This window comes from Salvelinus alpinus, chromosome 1 (genome assembly GCF_045679555.1).
Source record: "Salvelinus alpinus chromosome 1, SLU_Salpinus.1, whole genome shotgun sequence".
Lineage (NCBI taxonomy): Eukaryota > Metazoa > Chordata > Actinopteri > Salmoniformes > Salmonidae > Salvelinus > Salvelinus alpinus.
Window position 1 is genome coordinate 14,439,441 of NC_092086.1, and position 22,477 is coordinate 14,461,917.

Consider the following 22,477-nt stretch of genomic DNA (forward strand, 5'->3'; position numbering starts at 1 on the left):
TGTTATAAAGCTGCGTACTGGACAGGATTCAATCTGTGTTATAAAGCTGCGTACTGGCCGGGATTCAATCTGTGTTATAAAGCTGCGTACTGGACAGCTGACAATGAAGCTTTTACATGCAATTTATGCATTTACCATGAATGTGATCTCCGTGAACGTTGGGGACATTGCCTTTAGAGGACCATTGTCGGCTGTTTAGAATGTCGACCTGTAACGTGCCTTGGATTGAATCCTGGCCAAAGATCGACAGACAGACCAGACAAACAGACCAAACCAGACAGACAGACCAGACAAACCAGACAGACAGACCAGACAAACCAGACAGACAGACCAGACAAACCAGACAGACAGACCGGACAAACCAGACAGACAGACCGGACAGACAGACCAGACAAACAGACAGACCAGACAAACAGACAGACCAGACAAACAGACCAAACCAGACAAACAGACCAGACAAACAGACCAAACCAGACAAACAGACCAGACAAACAGACAGACCAGACAAACAGACCAGACAAACCAGACAAACAGACAGACCAGACAAACAGACAGACAGACCAAACCAGACAAACAGACCAGACAAACAGACGACAGACCAAACCAGGCAAACAGAAAGACCAGACAAACAGACCAAACAGACCAAACCAGAGAGACCAGACAAACAGACAGAGCAGACAAACAGACCAAACCAGACAAACAGACAGACCAGACAAACAGACAGACCAGACAAACAGACCAGACAAACAGACCAAACCAGACAAACAGACAGACCAGACAAACAGACAGACCAGACAAATAGACAGACCAGACAAACAGACCAAACCAGACAAACAGACCAAACCAGACAAACAGACCAGACAAACAGACCAAACCAGACAAACAGACAGACCAGACAAACAGACCAAACCAGACAAACAGACAGACCAGACAAACAGACCAAACCAGACAGACCAGACAAACAGACCAGACCGACAGACCAGACAAACAGACCAGACAAACAGACAGACAAACAGACAGACCAGACCAACAGACCAGACAAACAGACCAGACAGACCAAACAAACGGACCAAACAAACCAAACCAGGCAAACAGACCAGACAAACAGACCAGACAGACAAACCAGACAAACAGACAGACCAGACAAACAGACCAAACCAGACAAACAGACCAAACCAGACAAACAGACCAAACCAGACAAACAGACCAAACCAGACAAACAGACCAGACAAACAGACCAAACCAGACAAACAGACAGACAAACAGACCAAACCAGACAAACAGACCAAACCAGAGAGACCAGACAAACAGACAGACCAGACAAACAGACCAAACCAGACAAACAGACAGACCAGACAAACAGACAGACCAGACAGACAGACCAGACAAACAGACCAGACAAACAGACCAGACAAACACAGGTTAACAAAAAAAGTACTTTATTTTTTTCAACTTTTTTACACGTCAGTTTGATTCATGTTCCGAAAAAATAATGCACACTTAAAAACTAGTGCATGTATACAAATATAAAATAATTATAATATGCATACTTACAAATGATATAAATATGTAACAGCACAGTTATGTACTCAATGGTTTAACAGCGTCTGTTCTGAGATGGCTTGTCTCCATAATGGTACCTTATTCCATTTATAGCACACTACATAGGGAATAGGGCCCACAGTAGTGCACTACATAGGGAATAGGGCCCATAGTAGTGCACTACATAGGGAATAGGGCCCATAGTAGTGCACTACTTAGGGAATAGGGCCCATAGTAGCGTACTACATAGGGAATAGGGCCCACAGTAGTGCACTACATAGGGAATAGGGCCCATAGTAGTGCACTACATAGGGAATAGGGCCCATAGTAGTGCACTACATAGGGAATAGAGCCCACAGTAGTGCATTACATAGGGAATAGGGCCCACAGTAGTACACTACATAGGGAATAGGGCCCACAGTAGTGCACTACATAGGGAATAGGGCCCATAGTAGCGCACTACATAGGGAATAGGGCCCATAGTAGTGCACTACATAGGGAATAGGGCCCATAGTAGTGCACTACATAGGGAATAGGGCCCATAGTAGTGCACTACATAGGGAATAGGGCCCATAGTAGTGCACTACATAGGGAATAGGGCCCATATTAGCGGACTACATAGGGAATAGGGCCCATAGTAGCGGACTACATAGGGAATAGGGCCCATATTAGCGCACTACATAGGGAATAGGGCCCATATTAGCGCACTACATAGGGAATAGGGCCCATATTAGCGGACTACATAGGGAATAGGGCCCATAGTAGTGCACTACATAGGGAATAGGGCCCATAGTAGTGCACTACATAGGGAATAGGGCCCACAGTAGTGCACTACATAGGGAATAGGGTGACATTTGAGACAACACCTTACACTCAACAGACAAATCAAAAGCACGTCTCCTTGATTTACATGAAATAAACCAAGGCTCAAATAAAGAAGTGTAGCCACAGCAGAGCCACAACAAAGCGTAGTAGGCTGCTACTGGCTCCATCTGCAGACAACACACCTGCTGTAGTCACTGGATGTCCCAGTGAAAAGCTGCATCGCTAATGGGACCCAGCTCTGTGTGTAATGACTTCCTATTCCCCCATATGGGCCCTGGTCATTAATGACTTCCTATTCCCCCATATGGGCCCTGGTCATTAATGACTTCGTATTCCCTCATATGGGCTCTGGTCATTAATGACTTCCTATTCCCCCATATGGGCCCTGGTCATTAATGACTTCCTATTCCCCCATATGGGCCCTGGTCATTAATGACTTCCTATTCCCCCATATGGGCCCTGGTCATTAATGACTTCCTATTCCCCCACATGGGCCCTGGTCATTAATGACTTCCTATTCCCCCATATGGGCCCTAGTCATTAATGACTTCCTATTCCCCCATATGGGCCCTGGTCATTAATGACTTCCTATTCCCCCATATGGGTCCTGGTCATTAATTAATGACTTCCTATTCCCCCATATGGGCCCTGGTCATTAATGACTTCCTATTCCCCCATATGGGCCCTGGTCATTAATGACTTCCTATTCCCCCATATGGGCCCTGGTCATTAATGACGTCCTATTCCCCATATGGGCCCTGGTCATTAATGACTTCCTATTCCCCCATATGGGCCCTGGTCAAATGTAGAATGAGTTGCCATTTGGGATGCAACCCCAGTGAAAATGAGTAACATGATACCTTATTGAGACTTGTTGATCAGCCTGACTAACCCAACACCTTATTGAGACTTGTTGATCGGCCTGACTAACCCAACACCTTATTGAGACTTGCTGATCAGCCTGACTAACACAACACCTTATTGAGACTTGCTGATCGGCCTGACTAACCCAACACCTTATTGAGACTTGCTGATCAGCCTGACTAACCCAACACCTTATTGAGACTTGCTGATCAGCCTGACTAACCCAACACCTTATTGAGACTTGTTGATCAGCCTGACTAACCCAACACCTTATTGAGACTTGCTGATCAGCCTGACTAACCCAACACCTTATTGAGACTTGCTGATCAGCCTGACTAACCCAACACCTTATTGAGACTTGTTGATCAGCCTGACTAACCCAACACCTTATTGAGACTTGCTGATCAGCCTGACTAACCCAACACCTTATTGAGACTTGCTGATCAGCCTGACTAACCCAACACCTTATTGAGACTTGTTGATCAGCCTGACTAACCCAACACCTTATTGAGACTTGCTGATCAGCCTGACTAACCCAACACCTTATTGAGACTTGCTGATCAGCCTGACTAACCCAACACCTTATTGAGACTTGTTGATCAGCCTGACTAACCCAACACCTTATTGAGACTTGCTGATCAGCCTGACTAACCCAACACCTTATTGAGACTTGCTGATCAGCCTGACTAACCCAACACCTTATTGAGACTTGTTGATCAGCCTGACTAACCCAACACCTTATTGAGACTTGCTGATCAGCCTGACTAACCCAACACCTTATTGAGACTTGCTGATCAGCCTGACTAACCCAACACCTTATTGAGACTTGTTGATCAGCCTGACTAACCCAACACCTTATTGAGACTTGTTGATCAGCCTGACTAACCCAACACCTTATTGAGACTTGCTGATCGGCCTGACTAACCCAACACCTTATTGAGACTTGCTGATCAGCCTGACTAACCCAACACCTTATTGAGACTTGTTGATCAGCCTGACTAACCCAACACCTTATTGAGACTTGTTGATCAGCCTGACTAACCCAACACCTTATTGAGACTTGCTGATCGGCCTGACTAACCCAACACCTTATTGAGACTTGCTGATCGGCCTGACTAACCCAACACCTTATTGAGACTTGCTGATCGGCCTGACTAACCCAACACCTTATTGAGACTTGCTGATCAGCCTGACTAACCCAACACCTTATTGAGACTTGCTGATCAGCCTGACTAACCCAATAGCGTATGGCTCCAGAGGTTCAATAATATAATAACACCTACTAACCAACAGTTAAAGTGCCAACAAGGAAAAAGTGGTCTCTGCTGAACGCAGAAGGCTACAGTCAAATTATCCTGTATTTGGCCCAAATGGCACCCTATTCCCTATAAAGTGCACTACTTTTGAACAGAGCACTATGGGACCTGGTCAAAAGTAGTGCACTATGTAGGGAATAGGGTGCCATTTGGGATTTGACCAGAAGGATATAATATTGTGTGTTACATTCATTTAAATAAAGCAGGTTTAAAGCCAGCCAGGTCTCTCCTTAGGCTAGTTCTAGGTTACAGACAACAGGTCTCTCCCTAGACTAGTTCTAGGTTACAGACAACAGGTCTCTCCCTAGACTAGTTCTAGGTTACAGACAACAGGTCTCTCCCTAGACTAGTTATAGGTTACAGACAACAGGTCTCTCCCTAGACTAGTTCTAGGTTACAGACAACAGGTCTCTCCCTAGGCTAGTTCTAGGTTACAGACAACAGGTCTCTCCCTAGGCTAGTTCTAGGTTACAGACAACAGGTCTCTCCCTAGGCTAGTTATAGGTTACAGACAACATGTCTCTCCCTAGACTAGTTATAGGTTACAGACAACAGGTCTCTCCCTAGGCTAGTTATAGGTTACAGACAACATGTCTCTCCCTAGGCTAGTTATAGGTTACAGACAACAGACTGCCACACAGGGTTTGGGTCAAGAGAAGTGTGGTGTAGGATGCCATTTGAGGTGTGGCACTATGGAAAGCAGCGTCTGGGAGGTCAAGGGTCAAATGCCACCCAGGCAGAGGTCAAGGGTGGGTGACCTCACTCTCTTTACCACTACTCAACATAGAGGGGGGCGGGATCTGACTGATGGGACAGGTTTCAACAGCCGGCGTCTGTGATTGGACAGATATCCATTCACTCACTCCCTGTGGGGATAACATTGCACTGTCTGTCAAATAAATATTCAACCTAGTCCACCCGGTTCTATTGGAGAGAAAAGATCTGAACATTACGGTTCCGTTGGAGAGAACAGATGAGAACATTCTGGTTACATTGGGGGGGAACACACCAGAACATTCCAGTTTCGTTGGAAGGAACACACCAGAACATTCCAGTTCCGTTGGAAGGAACACACCAGAACATTCTGGTTCCGTTGGGGAGAACAATTCAGAACATTTCAGTTACATTGGATAGAACAAATGAGAATATTCTGATTCTTTCCTCTGATGGCAATAAAGGCAAACTGGGGCAGAGACAAAACAAAAATGACTCTTTTATAGTCTCTTAACAGAGTACATCTTCAAAAGCACAAAATGCCCATTTAGAATAAAAAAAATAAAAAATAAACCTAGGTGGTATTCTGAGTCTGTTTGACGGAGGAGAGCAGATCAGATGGCCTTCTGACTTCCCACAATGGCAAACCGGAGCGGACAAATTCTGCAAGATGAAGGGAATCTTGAAAACATCCAGACACCCGTTTAAAGGAGAGTTGAACAAACAGAGTTTGTTGAGGGAGAAGGATGGAGGGAGAAGTAACAGAAGGGATTTGTCCTGGAGAAGTCTTTAGTTAATGGAGGGAGGGAGAAGTAACAGAAGGGATTTGTCCTGGAGAAGTCTTTAGTTAAGGGAGGGAGGGAGAAGTAACAGAAGGGATTTGTCCTGGAGAAGTCTTTAGTTAAGGGAGGGATGGAGGGAGGAGTAACAGAAGGGATTTGTCCTGGAGAAGTCTTTAGTTAAGGGATGGATGGAGGGAGAAGTAACAGAAGGGATTTGTCCTGGAGAAGTCTTTAGTTAAGGGAGGGATGGATGGAGGAGTAACAGAAGGGATTTGTCCTGGAGAAGTCTTTAGTTAAGGGAGGGATGGATGGAGGAGTAACAGAAGGGATTTGTCCTGGATAAGTCTTTAGTTAAGGGAGGGATGGAGGGAGAAGTAACAGAAGGGATTTGTCCTGGAGAAGTCTTTAGTTAAGGGAGGGATGGATGGAGGAGTAACAGAAGGGATTTGTCCTGGAGAAGTCTTTAGTTAAGGGAGGGATGGATGGAGGAGTAACAGAAGGGATTTGTCCTGGATAAGTCTTTAGTTAAGGGAGGGATGGAGGGAGAAGTAACAGAAGGGATTTGTCCTGGAGAAGTCTTTAGTTAAGGGAGGGATGGAGGGAGAAGTAACAGAAGGGATTTGTCCTGGAGAAGTCTTTAGTTAAGGGATGGAGGGAGAAGTAACAGAAGGGATTTGTCCTGGAGAAGTCTTTAGTTAAGGGATGGAGGTAGAAGTAACAGAAGGGATTTGTCCTGGAGAAGTCTTTAGTTAAGGGAGGGATGGAGGAGTAACAGAAGGGATTTGTCCTGGAGAAGTCTTTAGTTAAGGGAGGGATGGAGGGAGAAGTAACAGAAGGGATTTGTCCTGGAGAAGTCTTTAGTTAAGGGATGGAGGGAGAAGTAACAGAAGGGATTTGTCCTGGAGAAGTCTTTAGTTAAGGGATGGATAGAGGGAGAAGTAACAGAAGGGATTTGTCCTGGAGAAGTCTTTAGTTAAGGGAGGGATGGAGGAGTAACAGAAGGGATTTGTCCTGGAGAAGCAGCAGCATCAGGTTCAGTGGAGTGAATCCTTTACATATTCTGTGGTAGAGGGTGGAGGGGAGGGAGAAGTAGAGGGAGGGAGAGAGGGATGGAGGGGTAGAGGGAGAAGTAGAGGGAAGGGTAGAGGGAGGGAGAGACGGATGGAGGGGTAGAGGGAGGGATGGAGGGAGAAGTAGACGGAGGGATGGAGTGGAGAAGTAGACGGAGGGTTGGAGTGGAGAAGTAGACGGAAGGATGGAGTGGAGAAGTAGACGGAGGGATGGAGTGGAGAAGTAGACGGAGGGATGGAGTGGAGGTAGAGTGCTCCCATAATTTATACACACTTATCAGTCAGAAACATTGAAATCTTTAGAAATCTCCTCTCTCTCTGCTACCTCTTCCCTGCACAGCCTCCCGGTTAGGAGGAGAGGAAGAGGGAGTTGGAGGAGGAGTTCTCTGTAAGGAGGGACGTTGTCTTTAAGCGCCTGTCCTCTCCCGTTCGCCCCTCAGACCAGTCCAGAGTCTTTAGCCATCTTGTAGAAGATTCCTCTCTTGGTGATGAGAGTGGAGGGAGAGTCAAACTCTGCCATCTCCCCTTTATCCAGGACCAGCACTCTGAAGGAGAGAGATGAGAGAGCAGGTGTGTTTTCATATATTACCTGGTGTAGTACATGATGGTACTGAGTCTGTGTATATACACTGCTCAAAAAAATAAAGGGAACACTTAAACAACACAATGTAACTCCAAGTCAATCACACTTCTGCGAAATCAAACTGTACACTTAGGAAGCAACACTGATTGACAATAAATTTCACATGCTGTTGTGCAAATGGAATAGACAAAAGGTGGAAATTATAGGCAATTAGCAAGACACCCCCAAAAAAGGAGTGATTCTGCAGGTGGTGACCACAGACCACTTCTCATTCCTATGCTTCCTGGCTGATGTTTTGGTCACTTTTGAATGCTGGCGGTGCTCTCACTCTAGTGGTAGCATGAGACAGAGTATACAACCCACACAAGTGGCTCAGGTAGTGCAGCTCATCCAGGATGGCACATCAATGCGAGCTGTGGCAAGAAGGTTTGCTGTGTCTGTCAGTGTAGTGTCCAGAGCATGGAGGCGCTACCAGGAGTCAGGCCAGTACATCAGGAGACGTGGAGGAGGCCGTAGGAGGGCAACAACCCAGCAGCAGGACCGCTACCTCCGCCTTTGTGCAAGGAGGTGCACTGCCAGCGCCCTGCAAAATGACCTCCAGCAGGCCACAAATGTGCATGTGTCAGCATATGGTCTCACAAGGGGTCTGAGGACCTCATCTCGGTACCTATTGGCAGTCAGGCTACCTCTGGCGAGCACATGGAGGGCTGTGCGGCCCCACAAAGAAATTCCACCCCACACCATGACTGACCCACCGCCAAACCGGTCATGCTGGAGGATGTTGCAGGCAGCAGAACGTTCTCCACGGCATCTCCAGACTCTGTCACGTCTGTCACATGTGCTCATGTGCTCAGTGTGAACCTGCTTTCATCTGTGAAGAGCACAGGGCGCCAGTGGCGAATTTGCCAGTCTTGGTGTTCTCTGGCAAATGCCAAACGTCCTGCACGGTGTTGGGCTGTAAGCACAACCCCCACCTGTGGACGTCGGGGCCCTCATACCACCCTCATGGAGTCTGTTTCTGACCGTTTGAGCAGACACATGCACATTTGTGGCCTGCTGGAGGTCATTTTGCAGGGCGCTGGCAGTGCACCTCCTTGCACAAAGGCGGAGGTAGCGGTCCCGCTGCTGGGTTGTTGCCCTCCTACGGCCTCCTCCACGTCTCCTGATGTACTGGCCTGTCTCCTGGTAGCGCCTCCATGCTCTGGACACTACACTGACAGACACAGCAAACCTTTTTGCCACAGCTCGCATTGATGTGCCATCCTGGATGAACTGCACTACCTGAGCCACTTGTGTGGGTTGTAGACTCCGTCTCATGCTACCACTAGAGTGAGAGCACCGCCAGCATTCAAAAGTGACCAAAACATCAACCAGGAAGCATAGGAACTGAGAAGTGGTCTGTGGTCACCACCTGCAGAATCACTCCTTTTTTGGGGGTGTCTTGCTAATTGCCTATAATTTCCACCTTTTGTCTATTCCATTTGCACAACAGCATGTGAAATTTATTGTCAATCAGTGTTGCTTCCTAAGTGGACAGTTTGATTTCACAGAAGTGTGATTGACTTGGAGTTACATTGTGTTGTTTAAAATCTTCTTATGGCTGCAAGGGGCAGCACTGAGTAACCTGGAAAGAGGTGGCCATTTCAAACGGCCTCCTACTCAATTCTTGCTCGTACAATATGCATATTATCATTTCTATTGGATAGAAAACACTCTCTAGTTTCTTAAACCGTTTGAATTATTTCTCTAAGTGAACCAGAACTCTTTCTGCAGCCCATTTCCTATCCGGAAGTGAGATTTCCAAATGCGAGGTCTTTTTTCAAGAGCTTGTCTATAAAAGGGCATGTCACTTGGGACCATAGAAACACGTCATACGCCTTCCCCTGGGTGTCATGCGGAAGTGAGAGCAGAAAGGACTTGAATATCTCGTTCTGGGATTGAATACAGCCTCTTGGAGTGAGAGGTCCGCCATAATTTTTTTTCTCGAAGGTGCGAAGTTGGACCTTGTATTGCCTCCTGGAAAACCGTCGTTATAGGTGAATATAATCTCCGGCTTCGATTTTACTTGATACATGTCACAATATCATCCTAAAGTATGTTTTTTCAATATAGTTTAATTATATTATTGAAATTTATTCGGGACTTTAGACGTGATGCGTTGGAAGAATTTTTTCAAGAAGGAGAGGTTAGCGCCGCACGGCCAGTGTGCTTGCTAATTCAAGAGGGAAATAGTTCGTTCTGGATCCAAACAAAGACCGTTCTGGACAATGGACCCCTTTACAACATTCTGATGGAAGATCAACAAAGATAAGGACCCAATTTGGGATGCTATTTCATATATCTGTCGAGCTGTGCTATTGCTACCGATTACTTGGAATCAATGCTGTTGTGTGTTAGCCATTGCAGTAAGCTAATATAACGATATATTGTGTTTTCGCTGTAAAACACTTAAAAAAATCGGAAATATTGTCTGTATTCACAAGATCTTTGTCTTTCATTTTGCTATACACCATATATTTTTCTGAAATGTTTTATGATGAGTAATTAGGTAGTTGACGTTGGTGTCTGTATTTACTCTGGCTACTCCGGTGCTATTTCTGACTGTAGCTATGATGGTAGCATCAATGTAAAACTGATTTATAGCTCAAATATGCACATTTTTCGAACAAAATATAGATTTATTGTGTAACATGTTATAGGACTGTCATCTGAGGAAGTTGTTTCTAGGTTTGTTTGGTTGGATCTTGGTTAGTTAGGTTGGCTTTGTGCATGCTACCTGTGCTGTGAAAAATGTCTGTCCTCTTTTGTATTTGGTGGTGAACTAACATAAATATACGTGGTGTTTTTGCTGTAAAACATTTTAAAAATCAGACACGTTGGCTGGATTAACAAAATGTTTATCTTTCAAATGCTGTATTGAACTTGTTAATGTGTGAAAGTTAAATATATAAAAAAAATTGATTTTGAATTTCGCGCCCTGCAATAGAGCTGGATGTTGTCATAAGTGTACCGATGTCGGGACAGCCCGCCTAACAGGTTAAGTGTTCCCTTTATTTTTTTTGAGCAGTGTATTACCTGGTGTAGTCCATGATAGTACTGAGTGTCTATATATTACCTGGTGTAGTCCATGATAGTACTGAGTGTCTATATATTACCTGGTGTAGTCCATGATAGTATTGAGTCTGTGTGTATATTACCTGGTGTAGTCCATGATAGTACTGAGTCTGTGTATATATTACCTGGTGTAGTCCATGATAGTACTGAGTCTGTGTATATATTACCTGGTGTAGTCCATGATAGTATTGAGTCTGTGTGTATATTACCTGGTGTAGTCCATGATAGTATTGAGTCTGTGTGTATATTACCTGGTGTAGTCCATGATAGTATTGAGTCTGTGTATATATTACCTGGTGTAGTCCATGATAGTATTGAGTCTGTGTATATATTACCTGGTGTAGTCCATGATAGTATTGAGTCTGTGTATATATTACCTGGTGTAGTCCATGATAGTATTGAGTCTGTGTATATATATTACCTGGTGTAGTCCATGATAGTATTGAGTCTGTGTATATATATTACCTGGTGTAGTCCATGATAGTACTGAGTGTCTATATATTACCTGGTGTAGTCCATGATAGTATTGAGTCTGTGTGTATATTACCTGGTGTAGTCCATGATAGTATTGAGTCTGTGTATATTACCTGGTGTAGTCCATGATAGTATTGAGTCTGTGTGCGATGGTCAGGACAGTGCAGTCATCAAACTGGGTTCTGATGGTGGACTGGATCAGGTTGTCTGTCTCCAGGTCCACAGCAGCCGTGGCCTCATCCAGAACCAGGATCTTTGTCTTCCTCAGGAGGGCTCGGGCCAGACACACCAGCTGGCGCTGACCCAGACTGGAGAGAGGAGAGATGTTTATGAGAGAGAGAGCGAGAGAGAGGTAAGAAACGAGAAGGAGAGAGGTAAGGAGAGGAGGAGAGAGGTAAGGAGAGAAGGTGAGATGGAAGAGGAAAGGAGAGAAGGACGAGAGAGCGAACCAGAAGCTGTGTGTGTATATAATGCTATGTAGGCCTATTTACACTTGCGTGTATAAGGTAGTAGTTGCGGAATTGTTAGGTTAGATTACTTGTTGTTATTACTGCATTGTCGGAACTAGAAGCACAAGCATTTCGCTACACTCGCATTAACATCTGCTAACCATGTGTATGTGACTAATAAAATTTGATTTGATTTGTATGGTGTATGTAGCCCTATGTAGCCTTGTGTACCTGAGGTTCTCTCCCCCCTCTGAACACTCGTGGTTGAGTTTGTCCGGCAGGCCCGACACAAAGCTCTTGAGATGGGAGAGCTCCAGGGCTCTCCACACCTCCTCATCAGAGTAGCCATCGAAGGGGTCCAGATTCATCCTCAGAGACCCAGAGAACAGCACTGGGTCCTGGAGGGGGGAGGGAGAGAGAGAGGGAAAGGGGGAAGGGGGAGAGAGGGGTGAGGGAGGAGAGAGGGAAAGGGGGAAGGGAGAGAGGGGGGAGGGAGGAGGGGGGAGAGAGGGAAAGGGGGAAGGGAGAGAGAGGGGAGAGGGAGGAGAGAGGGAAAGGGGGAAGGGAGAGAGGGGGGAGGGAGGAGGGAGGAGAGAGGGAAAGGGGGAAGGGAGGGGGGAGGGAGGAGAGAGGGAAAGGGGGAAGGGAGAGAGGGGGGAGGGAGGAGGGAGGAGAGAGGGAAAGGGGGAAGGGAGAGAGAGGGGGGAGGGAGGAGAGAGGGAAAGGGGGAAGGGAGGGGGGAGGGAGGAGAGAGGGAAAGGGGGAAGGGAGAGAGAGGGGTGAGGGAGGGAGGGGGGGGCATGAGAGGGGTGAGGGAGGGAGGGGGGGGCATGAGAGAGGGGGGGAGAGAGAGGGGTGAGGGAGGGAGGGGGGGGCATGAGAGAGGGGGGGAGAGAGAGGGGTGAGAGAGGGAGGGGGAGAGCCATGAGAGAGAGAGGGAGAGAGGGAAAGGGGGAAGGGAGAGAGGGGTGAGGGAGGGAGGGGAGAGGATAAATAAAGATATTTTAACATGTATCCAGAAGAGTGTGGGTTAGTTTGAGTGTCTGCATGGGCCGTGGGTCTGTACCTGTGGTATGATGGTGATCCTGGAGCGGAGTTCATGTAGACCCAGCGTAGCGATGTTAACTCCATCTATATGAATCTCTCCCTCACACGCCTCGATGATGCGGAACAATCCTAGAGTCAGAGAGGACTTCCCTGCTCCTGTACGACCTACTATACCCACCTGGAAACAACATCAACATCAACAGTCACTACCCTGCTCCTGTACGACCTGGAACACAATAGTGAAAGACCGGCATGACAGTGTACAGTTCTCATAGGAAAACATGTCACACTTAGCCACCATGCTAACACAGGCTGGGCAGGCATAGTTGTATACCCGATAGCTACGATAGTGCCACCGATGAAGAACAGCCACAGCAAAGCATCCATGCTAGAAAAAGCGTCCATCCATGAACCCCCTCCGCGGCTGGTATGCAACCATTCCCCCCCTTACGGTTAATGCCCGTGTCACACGAAGCATTTTGGACGCAATTTATGTTGCAAGTGACATCATCTCAAGCAACTACAACTTTGTTGAAATTGCAACTTCCAATCCTGTCATACATCACGGTTTCAAAAGTATTTGTTTATCCAAATGTTTGGTAATTGTAACAGCATCGATGTAGACTAAACGCTGGCTGTGCAAATTAACTAGCCAAAATATTGGCTATCTGCCAACCATGTTTTACCAAGCTAGCAACGAGCTAAGCTAGCGAACGTTAGCGAGCTAATGCAGTTAATTTCAGTTGAAACTGGACAAAAAGGTCTTCACTTTTAAAATGAATGACATGTATTGACTGCCAGTCCATGTACATAAAACCATGACTAGCCATGAAGTCTAAACTAGTTTTTACATTTCCCCTGTGTCTTGTCTGTTTTGTTGTGGTTTGCGACATGACAACTAGGTCAGAGTCCCGAACAGAACGATATGCCGAGTTATGTAAACCGTTTCCTGCTCACTGATTGGACATTGCATATAGTCAGTTGTGTGAAATAGGACTGATTTCTATGTCTTGCGATGCAATGCAACCAAGTTGCAGGCAATTTTTAGGGGGTGACACACTGAGCAACACAGATGAAACTTTACTTCAAGCAACATAAATGGCATCCAGATTGCTTCGTGTGACATTGGTTTATAACTAATGAGCTAACTCTCTTGGTTTCGGACTTTGCAACAGTATGGATCATATTTATATACGTTCACTCCTGTCACGCAGCCTAATCCCTCCAGTCACGCAGCCTAATCCCCCCGTCACGCAGCCCAATCCCCCCTGTCACGCAGCCTAATCCCTCCTGTCACGCAGCCTAATCCCTCCTGTCACGCAGCCTAATCCCTCCTGTCACGCAGCCTAATCCCCCCCTGTCACGCAGCCTAATCCCCCCCTGTCACGCAGCCTAATCCCTCCTGTCACACAGCCCAATCCCCAATCCCTCCTGTTACACAGCCCAATCCCCAATCCCTCCTGTTACACAGCCCAATCCCCCTCCCCAACCCCCCATCACATACCTTCTCTCCTCCGTGGATGGCTACGGTGATGTTGCGTACGGCCAGTTCCTGGTCCTCTCTGTATCGCAGACCAAACCCTCTGATGTCTATGTTGCCTGCTGTGGGCCAGCCTGGAGGCAGAGACGATTGGTCATGTCTCCAGTCCGCCTGAGAGGGGACAAATATAGGTATATACACAGTCATACACACAGCGTTCCCGTGTACACACCGCGTTCCCGTGTACACACAGCGTTCCCGTGTACACACAGCGTTCCCGTGTACACACAGCGTTCCCGTGTACACACAGCGTTCCCGTGTACAAACAGAGTTCCCGTGTACACACAGCATTCCCGTGTACAGACATAGTTCCCGTGTACAGACATAGTTCCCGTGTACAGACATAGTTCCCGTGTACAGACATAGTTCCCGTGTACGCACAGAGTTCCCGTGTACGCACAGAGTTCCCGTGTACGCACAGAGTTCCCGTGTACGCACAGAGTTCCCGTGTACGCACAGAGTTCCCGTGTACGCACAGAGTTCCCGTGTACACACAGCGTTCCCGTGTACAGACGTAGTTCCCGTGTACGCACAGAGTTCCCGTGTACGCACAGAGTTCCCGTGTACGCACAGAGTTCCCGTGTACACACAGAGTAGAAAGACCAGCTGACTGAAGACAGTGTGACAGGTCATATGTTATTTAGTAGAAAGACCAGCTGACTGAAGACAGTACGGCAGGTCATATGTTATTTAGTAGAAAGACCAGCTGACTGAAGACAGTACGGCAGGTCATATGTTATTTAGTAGAAAGACCAGCTGACTGAAGACAGTACGGCAGGTCATATGTTATTTAGTAGAAAGACCAGCTGACTGAAGACAGTACGGCAGGTCATATGTTATTTAGTAGAAAGACCAGCTGACTGAAGACAGTACGGCAGGTCATATGTTATTTAGTAGAAAGACCAGCTGACTGAAGACAGTACGGCAGGTCATATGTTATTTAGTAGAAAGACCAGCTGACTGAAGACAGTACGGCAGGTCATATGTTATTTAGTAGAAAGACCAGCTGACTGAAGACAGTACGGCAGGTCATATGTTATTTAGTAGAAAGACCAGCTGACTGAAGACAGTACGACAGGTCATATGTTATTTAGTAGAAAGACCAGCTGACTGAAGACAGTACGGCAGGTCATATGTTATTTAGTAGAAAGACCAGCTGACTGAAGACAGTACGGCAGGTCATATGTTATTTAGTAGAAAGACCAGCTGACTGAAGACAGTACGGCAGGTCATATGTTATTTAGTAGAAAGACCAGCTGACTGAAGACAGTACGGCAGGTCATATGTTATTTAGTAGAAAGACCAGCTGACTGAAGACAGTACGGCAGGTCATATGTTATTTAGTAGAAAGACCAGCTGACTGAAGACAGTACGACAGGTCATATGTTATTTAGTAGAAAGACCAGCTGAGTGAAGACAGTACGGCAGGTCATATGTTATTTAGTAGAAAGACCAGCTGACTGAAGACAGTACGACAGGTCATATGTTATTTGGTAGAAAGACCAGCTGACTGAAGACAGTACGGCAGGTCATATGTTATTTAGTAGAAAGACCAGCTGAGTGAAGACAGTACGGCAGGTCATATGTTATTTAGTAGAAAGACCAGCTGAGTGAAGACAGTACGGCAGGTCATATGTTATTTAGTAGAAAGACCAGCTGACTGAAGACAGTACGACAAGTCATATGTTATTTAGTAGAAAGACCAGCTGACTGAAGACAGTACGGCAGGTCATATGTTATTTAGTAGAAAGACCAGCTGACTGAAGACAGTACGACAGGTCATATGTTATTTAGTAGAAAGATCAGCTGACTGAAGACAGTACGGCAGGTCATATGTTATTTATTAGAAAGACCAGCTGACTGAAGACAGTACGGCAGGTCATATGTTATTCAGTAGAAAGACCAGCTGACTGAAGACAGTATGACAGGTCATATGTTATTACAGTGACCACGGTCATTTGGTTGACCAATAACAGTCTTCCAAAATGCCATGACCGTCACAGCCCTACCTACAGAGTTGTATATGAGTACATAAACACACACAGCCCTACCTACAGAGTTGTATATGAGTACATAAACACACACAGACGTACCTCTTTCTCTGTGTCTTCGTACTCCTTGACTCTCTCCACGGCCACAATGTTGGTTTCCAGATCTGATGACATCCTCACTAGCCAGGTCAGAGAGGCCGTCAGCTACAGGACAGAGAGACAGAGAGACAGAGACAGAGAGAGAGAAGGAGGCAGAGAGAGAGAGAGACAGAGACAGACGGAGAGACAGAGAGAGAGACAAAGTGAGAGAGAAAGAGGCAGACAGAGAGACAGAGAGAAGGAGAGGCAGAGACAGAGAGAGAAAATGTAGAGTCAGAATGGTTTGAGCTACAAAGTATTAAAAACTATCTATGATGTCATCTATGACCAGCTGAGACTCACACATGTAACATGTTCTGCTCTATAACGCTCATAAACTTCACAAGACTCGTTACAAGGTAAGGGGTTAATCTACATATAAAACCATAGTAAATCCCAGGTCATAGTGTCTATAATACTGTAAGGGTTAATCTACATAGAAGACCATAGTAAATCCCAGGTCATAGTGTCTATAATACTGTAAGGGTTTAATCTACATAGAAGACCATAGTAAATCCCAGGTCATAGTGTCTATAATACTGTAAGGGTTAATCTACATAGAAGACCATAGTAAATCCCAGGTCATAGTGTCTATAATACTGTAAGGGTTAATCTACATAGAAGACCATAGTAAATCCCAGGTCATGGTGTCTATAATACTGTAAGGGGTTAATCTACATAGAAGACCATAGTAAATCCCAGGTCATAGTGTCTATAATACTGTAAGGGTTTAATCTACATAGAAGACCATAGTAAATCCCAGGTCATAGTGTCTATAATACTGTAAGGGGTTAATCTACATAGAAGACCATAGTAAATCCCAGGTCATAGTGTCTATAATACTGTAAGGGGTCCTTCTACATAGAAGACCATAGTAAATCCCAGGTCATCGTGTCTATAATACTGTAAGGGTTCATCTACATAGAAGACCATAGTAAATCCCAGGTCATAGTGTCTATAATACTGTAAGGGGTTCATCTACATAGAAGACCATAGTAAATCCCAGGTCATAGTGTCTATAATACTGTAAGGGGTTCATCTACATAGAAGACCATAGTAAATCCCAGGTCATAGTGTCTATAATACTGTAAGGGGTTCATCTACATAGAAGGCCATAGTAAATCCCAGGTCATAGTGTCTATAATACTGTAAGGGTTAATCTACATAGAAGACCATAGTAAATCCCAGGTCATAGTGTCTATAATACTGTAAGGGTTAATCTACATAGAAGACCATAGTAAATCCCAGGTCATAGTGTCTATAATACTGTAAGGGGTTAATCTACATAGAAGACCATAGTAAATCCCAGGTCATAGTGTCTATAATACTGTAAGGGTTAATCTACATAGAAGACCATAGTAAATCCCAGGTCATAGTGTCTGTAATACTGTAACAAGCTCACCTAGTTACAACCTCCACACAGTGGTCACTGGCTAGTTGGACATTCATTTCCCACTGAGAAAACCCCTTCTGTCCTTACAGCAGTCGTATATATTTGTATCAGGTTTTTGCTTCAACGGACCTCCTGAATGCAACCGTTTATGTCAAATGTGTTTAGTGTTCTACTGGTTGGTAAAATGGTAAAACACTTCATTGGGAGGCTGAATATAAGGACTGGACATGCAGGTAAATGTGTTTAGTATTCTACTGGTTGGTAACATGGTAAAACACTTCATTGGGAGGCTGAATATAAGGACTGGACATGCAGGTAAATGTGTTTAGTGTTCTACTGGTTGGTAACATGGTAAAACACTTCATTGGGAGGCTGAATATAAGGACTGGACATGCAGGTAAATGTGTTTAGTGTTCTACTGGTTGGTAAAATGATAAAACACTTCATTGGGAGGCTGAATATAAGGACTGGACATGCAGGTAAATGAAAGAGATGAATGATGTTAGCTGGGGTCTCAGGACTGATAGGGTTAAACATCCTGGGGTGAGTTTCCCAGAAACACAAGGTTCATCTCCAACTTGAAGATCCTCATTCATAGTAACCGACCCGACCGGTAACCGACCCGACCGGCTGTGAAACTAAACCAAAGGATGAAGGTAACTCTTCCGTTTTTGTATTGAAACACCATCCTACGGTTCCAGTGTCCACACACACACACACACACACACACTACTGACCTGTAGCGCGTATGAGATGGACAGGCCCATGATCCCAGGGCTGAGGCTCTCTCTAGCCATCACAGCAAACAGAGCAGCAAACATTACGATACCGTTCCCTACAAACTCCAGACGCACCGCCAGCCACCTACAACACAGAGATATTAGAAACATTACGGTACCGTTCCCTACAAACTCCAGACGCACCGCCAGCCACCTACAACACAGAGAGATATTAGAAACATTACGGTACTGTTCCCTACAAACTCCAGACGCACCGCCAGCCACCTACAACACAGAGAGATATTAGAAACATTACGGTACCGTTCCCTACAAACTCCAGACGCACCGCCAGCCACCTACAACACAGAGAGATATTAGAAACATTACGGTACCGTTCCCTACAAACTCCAGACGCACCGCCAGCCACCTACAACACAGAGATATTAGAAACATTACGGTACAGTTCCCTACAAACTCCAGACGCACCGCCAGCCACCTACAACACAGAGAGATATTAGAAACATTACGGTACCGTTCCCTACAAACTCCAGACGCACCGCCAGCCACCTACAACACAGAGAGATATTAGAAACATTACGGTACCGTTCCCTACAAACTCCAGACGCACCGCCAGCCACCTACAACACAGAGATATTAGAAACATTACGGTACCGTTCCCTACAAACTCCAGACGCACCGCCAGCCACCTACAACACAGAGATATTAGAAACATTACGGTAAAGTTCCCTACAAACTCCAGACGCACCGCCAGCCACCTACAACACAGAGAGATATTAGAAACATTACGGTACAGTTCCCTACAAACTCCAGACGCACCGCCAGCCACCTACAACACAGAGAGATATTAGAAACATTACGGTACAGTTCCCTACAAACTCCAGACGCACCGCCAGCCACCTACAACACACAGAGATATTAGAAACATTACGGTACCGTTCCCTACAAACTCCAGACGCACCGCCAGCCACCTACAACACACAGAGATATTAGAAACATTACGGTACCGTTCCCTACAAACTCCAGACGCACCGCCAGCCACCTACAACACAGAGAGATATTAGAAACATTACGGTACCGTTCCCTACAAACTCCAGACGCACCGCCAGCCACCTACAACACAAGAGATATTAGAAACATTACGGTACCGTTCCCTACAGACGCACCGCCAGCCACCTACAACACAGAGATATTAGAAACATTACGGTACCGTTCCCTACAAACTCCAGACGCAGATTACACAGATTATAAACACATACTGTTTCATGTGAAATAACAGGTGAATGTTAATAATATCTGCTATAGTATGGACATTTTATATCTCAACATGACTTATTAATTTAACCAATAAAGATGTGTGTGTGTGACCACGCTCCTCACCGGTTGGCTACGATGCTGGGGTAGTATGCTTTCTGGTTGTGGTCAACTCGACCGTCGCTCTCCCTGATGAAGCGCTCCTGCTCCCCGAAGGCTCGGATGACGCTGGTGCCTAGCAACGTCTCGTTGAAGTGCGTGTAGACCGGGGAGCGACTGACTGACTCCAGACGCTTCAACTGACGAGACGACGCCACGTAGAAACGCTGTGGGGAGGGATGACATGGAGGAATGACATGGAGGGATGACATGGAGGGAGATAAAATAACAGTGAGTAGGAAAAGATGGATGCATTTCACTCTCTCTCTCACCCCCCCTCTTTCACACACACCCCCTCTCTATCTGTCTCTCTCTCACCCCCCCTTTCACACACACCCTCACACCCCCCTCTCTATCTGTCTCTCTCTCCAACTCTCCCCCCTCTCTCTCACACATCCCCTCTCTCTCTGTCTCTCTCTAACTCTCTCCTCTCACACACCCCCCCTCTCTGTCTCTCTTTCCAACTCTCCCCCTCTCTCTCTCAAACTCTCCCCCTCTCTCTCACACACCCTTCTCTGTCTCTAACACCCCCCCCTCTCTCAGTCTCTCTCTCTAACCCCTCTCTCTCACACACCCCCTCTCTCTGTCTCGTTAACTCTCTCTGTCTCCCCCCTCAGCAACCCACCTGGACAAAGAAGTAGAGTATCCCCAGAGGAGGTATGATAATAGTCTCTCTCTCTAACCCCCCCTCAGCAACCCACCTGGACAAAGAAGTAGAGTATCCCCAGAGGAGGTATGATAATAGTCTCTCTCTCTAACCCCCCCTCAGTGAACCCACCTGGACAAAGAAGTAGAGTATCCCCAGAGGAGGTATGATAATAGTTTCTCTCTCTAACCCCCCCTCAGCGACCCACCTGGACAAAGAAGTAGAGTATCCCCAGAGGAGGTATGATAATAGTCTCTCTCTCTACCCCCCCCCCCTCAGCAACCCACCTGGACAAAGAAGTAGAGTATCCCCAGAGGAGGTATGATAATAGTCTCTCTCTCTACCCCCCCCCCTCAGCAACCCACCTGGACAAAGAAGTAGAGTATCCCCAGAGGAGGTATGATAATAGCCACTAGTGGAGTAGCCATCAGTATAACCACACAGGATCCTACTACGTTGAACATGGAGCCCATGAACATCTTAATGATACTGGGGAGAGAGGAGAGAAGGACTTCTATAAGACAGCATTACATGGAATCAACAGCAGGTGACACACAAATTTCAGACAATTTCACATTTTCATAAATACACAAAAAAATTCGACAGACACAATAAAATTGACAACTTAAAAAATAAAAAATAATTTAAAGATTTTCTGTACAAATATATATCTAGATGTTTTGTGTAAAAACCTTGGGATGACAGAGTCGATGGTGTCTGTCTCCTTAGCGAAGCGGTTCACCAGGTTACCGCTGGGGGTGCGCTCGAAGAAGGACATGGGGGAGCGCAGTACGTTGTACAGCATGGACTGGTGGAGGTAGCGGGATGCTAATATACCACCCATAGACACAGAGATGGAGTAGCAGAACACAGCTATGCCTGAGAGAGGGGGAGGGGGTATAGAGAGAGAGAGAGGGGAAGGGGGTATGGGGAGAAGGGGAGAGAGCAGAGAGAGGGGAAGGGGGTATGGGGAAAAAGGGGAGAGAGAGAGAGAGTGGGGAAGGGGGTATGGGGAGAAGGGGAGAGAGAGGGGAAGGGGGTATGGAGAGAAGAGAGAGGAAGGGAGAGAGTTGAACATAAAGACTTGTAGACAGACCAGGATACCACCCACAGAGACAGAGACTAACACACACCAACGTCCTTACCCTGTGAGACCCCCAGAGCTCCGTACACCCCCAGTCTCATCTCTCTGCTGGGCTGTGTTCCGTTGATGACTGGGTCGTCAGTCCACAGACTGAGCCAGTAGTTAGAGAAGAGAGAGGCGAAGTGGTGACTGAAGAACAGGAAGATACTGACGCAGGACAACACCACCCCTATAGCCTTCATATACTCCCAGAATACTGACAACTTCACCTAGAGGGAGAGAGAGAGAGGGGGAGAGAGAGAGGGAGGGCGAGAGAGAGAGAGAGAGAGAGAAAGAGAGAGAGGGAGGGGGGAGGAGGGGGAGAGAGAGAGGGGGGGGAGAGAGAGGGGGGAGGGGGAGAGAGAGAGAGAGAGGGGGAGGGAGAGAGAGAGGGGGAGAGAGAGAGAGAGGGGGAGAGAGAGAGGGAGGGAGAGAGAGAGAGAGAGAGAGAGAAAGAGAGAGAGGGAGGGGGAGAGAGAGAGGGAGAGAGAGAGAAGGGGGAGGGAGAGAGAGAGAGCAAGTAAAGAGAGAGAGAACGAGGAGAGAGAGAGAGACCAAGAAAAGAGAGAAGAGAGAGAGAGAAAGAGAGAGAGGGAGGGGGGAGGGAGAGAGAGAGAGCAAGAAAAGAGAGAGAGAGAGAGAGAGACCAAGAAAAGAGAGATTCTAGGTTCAATGTAAGAGATGGACAGTTGCTATGAGGTTCTGGTGTACTACAT

General features: G+C 46.4%; 1 protein-coding gene across 3 annotated transcripts in view; it reads right to left on the minus strand.

Moving 5' to 3' along the window:
• Nucleotides 1-5,742: 5,742 nt before the first annotated feature.
• abcc1 (ATP binding cassette subfamily C member 1 (ABCC1 blood group)) overlaps nucleotides 5,743-22,477 on the minus strand; it is a 77,812-nt gene continuing 61,077 nt past the window's right edge. For all 3 annotated transcript variants that reach the window (XM_071391909.1, XM_071391918.1, XM_071391927.1), the window contains 11 exons: nucleotides 21,784-21,991; nucleotides 21,331-21,517; nucleotides 21,004-21,127; nucleotides 19,960-20,159; nucleotides 18,580-18,706; nucleotides 16,414-16,515; nucleotides 14,285-14,431; nucleotides 12,800-12,958; nucleotides 11,965-12,131; nucleotides 11,398-11,592; nucleotides 5,743-7,658 (listed from right to left, as the gene is read on the minus strand). In XM_071391909.1, coding sequence (XP_071248010.1) covers nucleotides 7,550-7,658; nucleotides 11,398-11,592; nucleotides 11,965-12,131; nucleotides 12,800-12,958; nucleotides 14,285-14,431; nucleotides 16,414-16,515; nucleotides 18,580-18,706; nucleotides 19,960-20,159; nucleotides 21,004-21,127; nucleotides 21,331-21,517; nucleotides 21,784-21,991 — 1,725 coding nt within the window. In that variant the 3' untranslated portion in view covers nucleotides 5,743-7,549. The remainder of the gene's footprint in view (nucleotides 7,659-11,397; nucleotides 11,593-11,964; nucleotides 12,132-12,799; nucleotides 12,959-14,284; nucleotides 14,432-16,413; nucleotides 16,516-18,579; nucleotides 18,707-19,959; nucleotides 20,160-21,003; nucleotides 21,128-21,330; nucleotides 21,518-21,783; nucleotides 21,992-22,477) is intronic.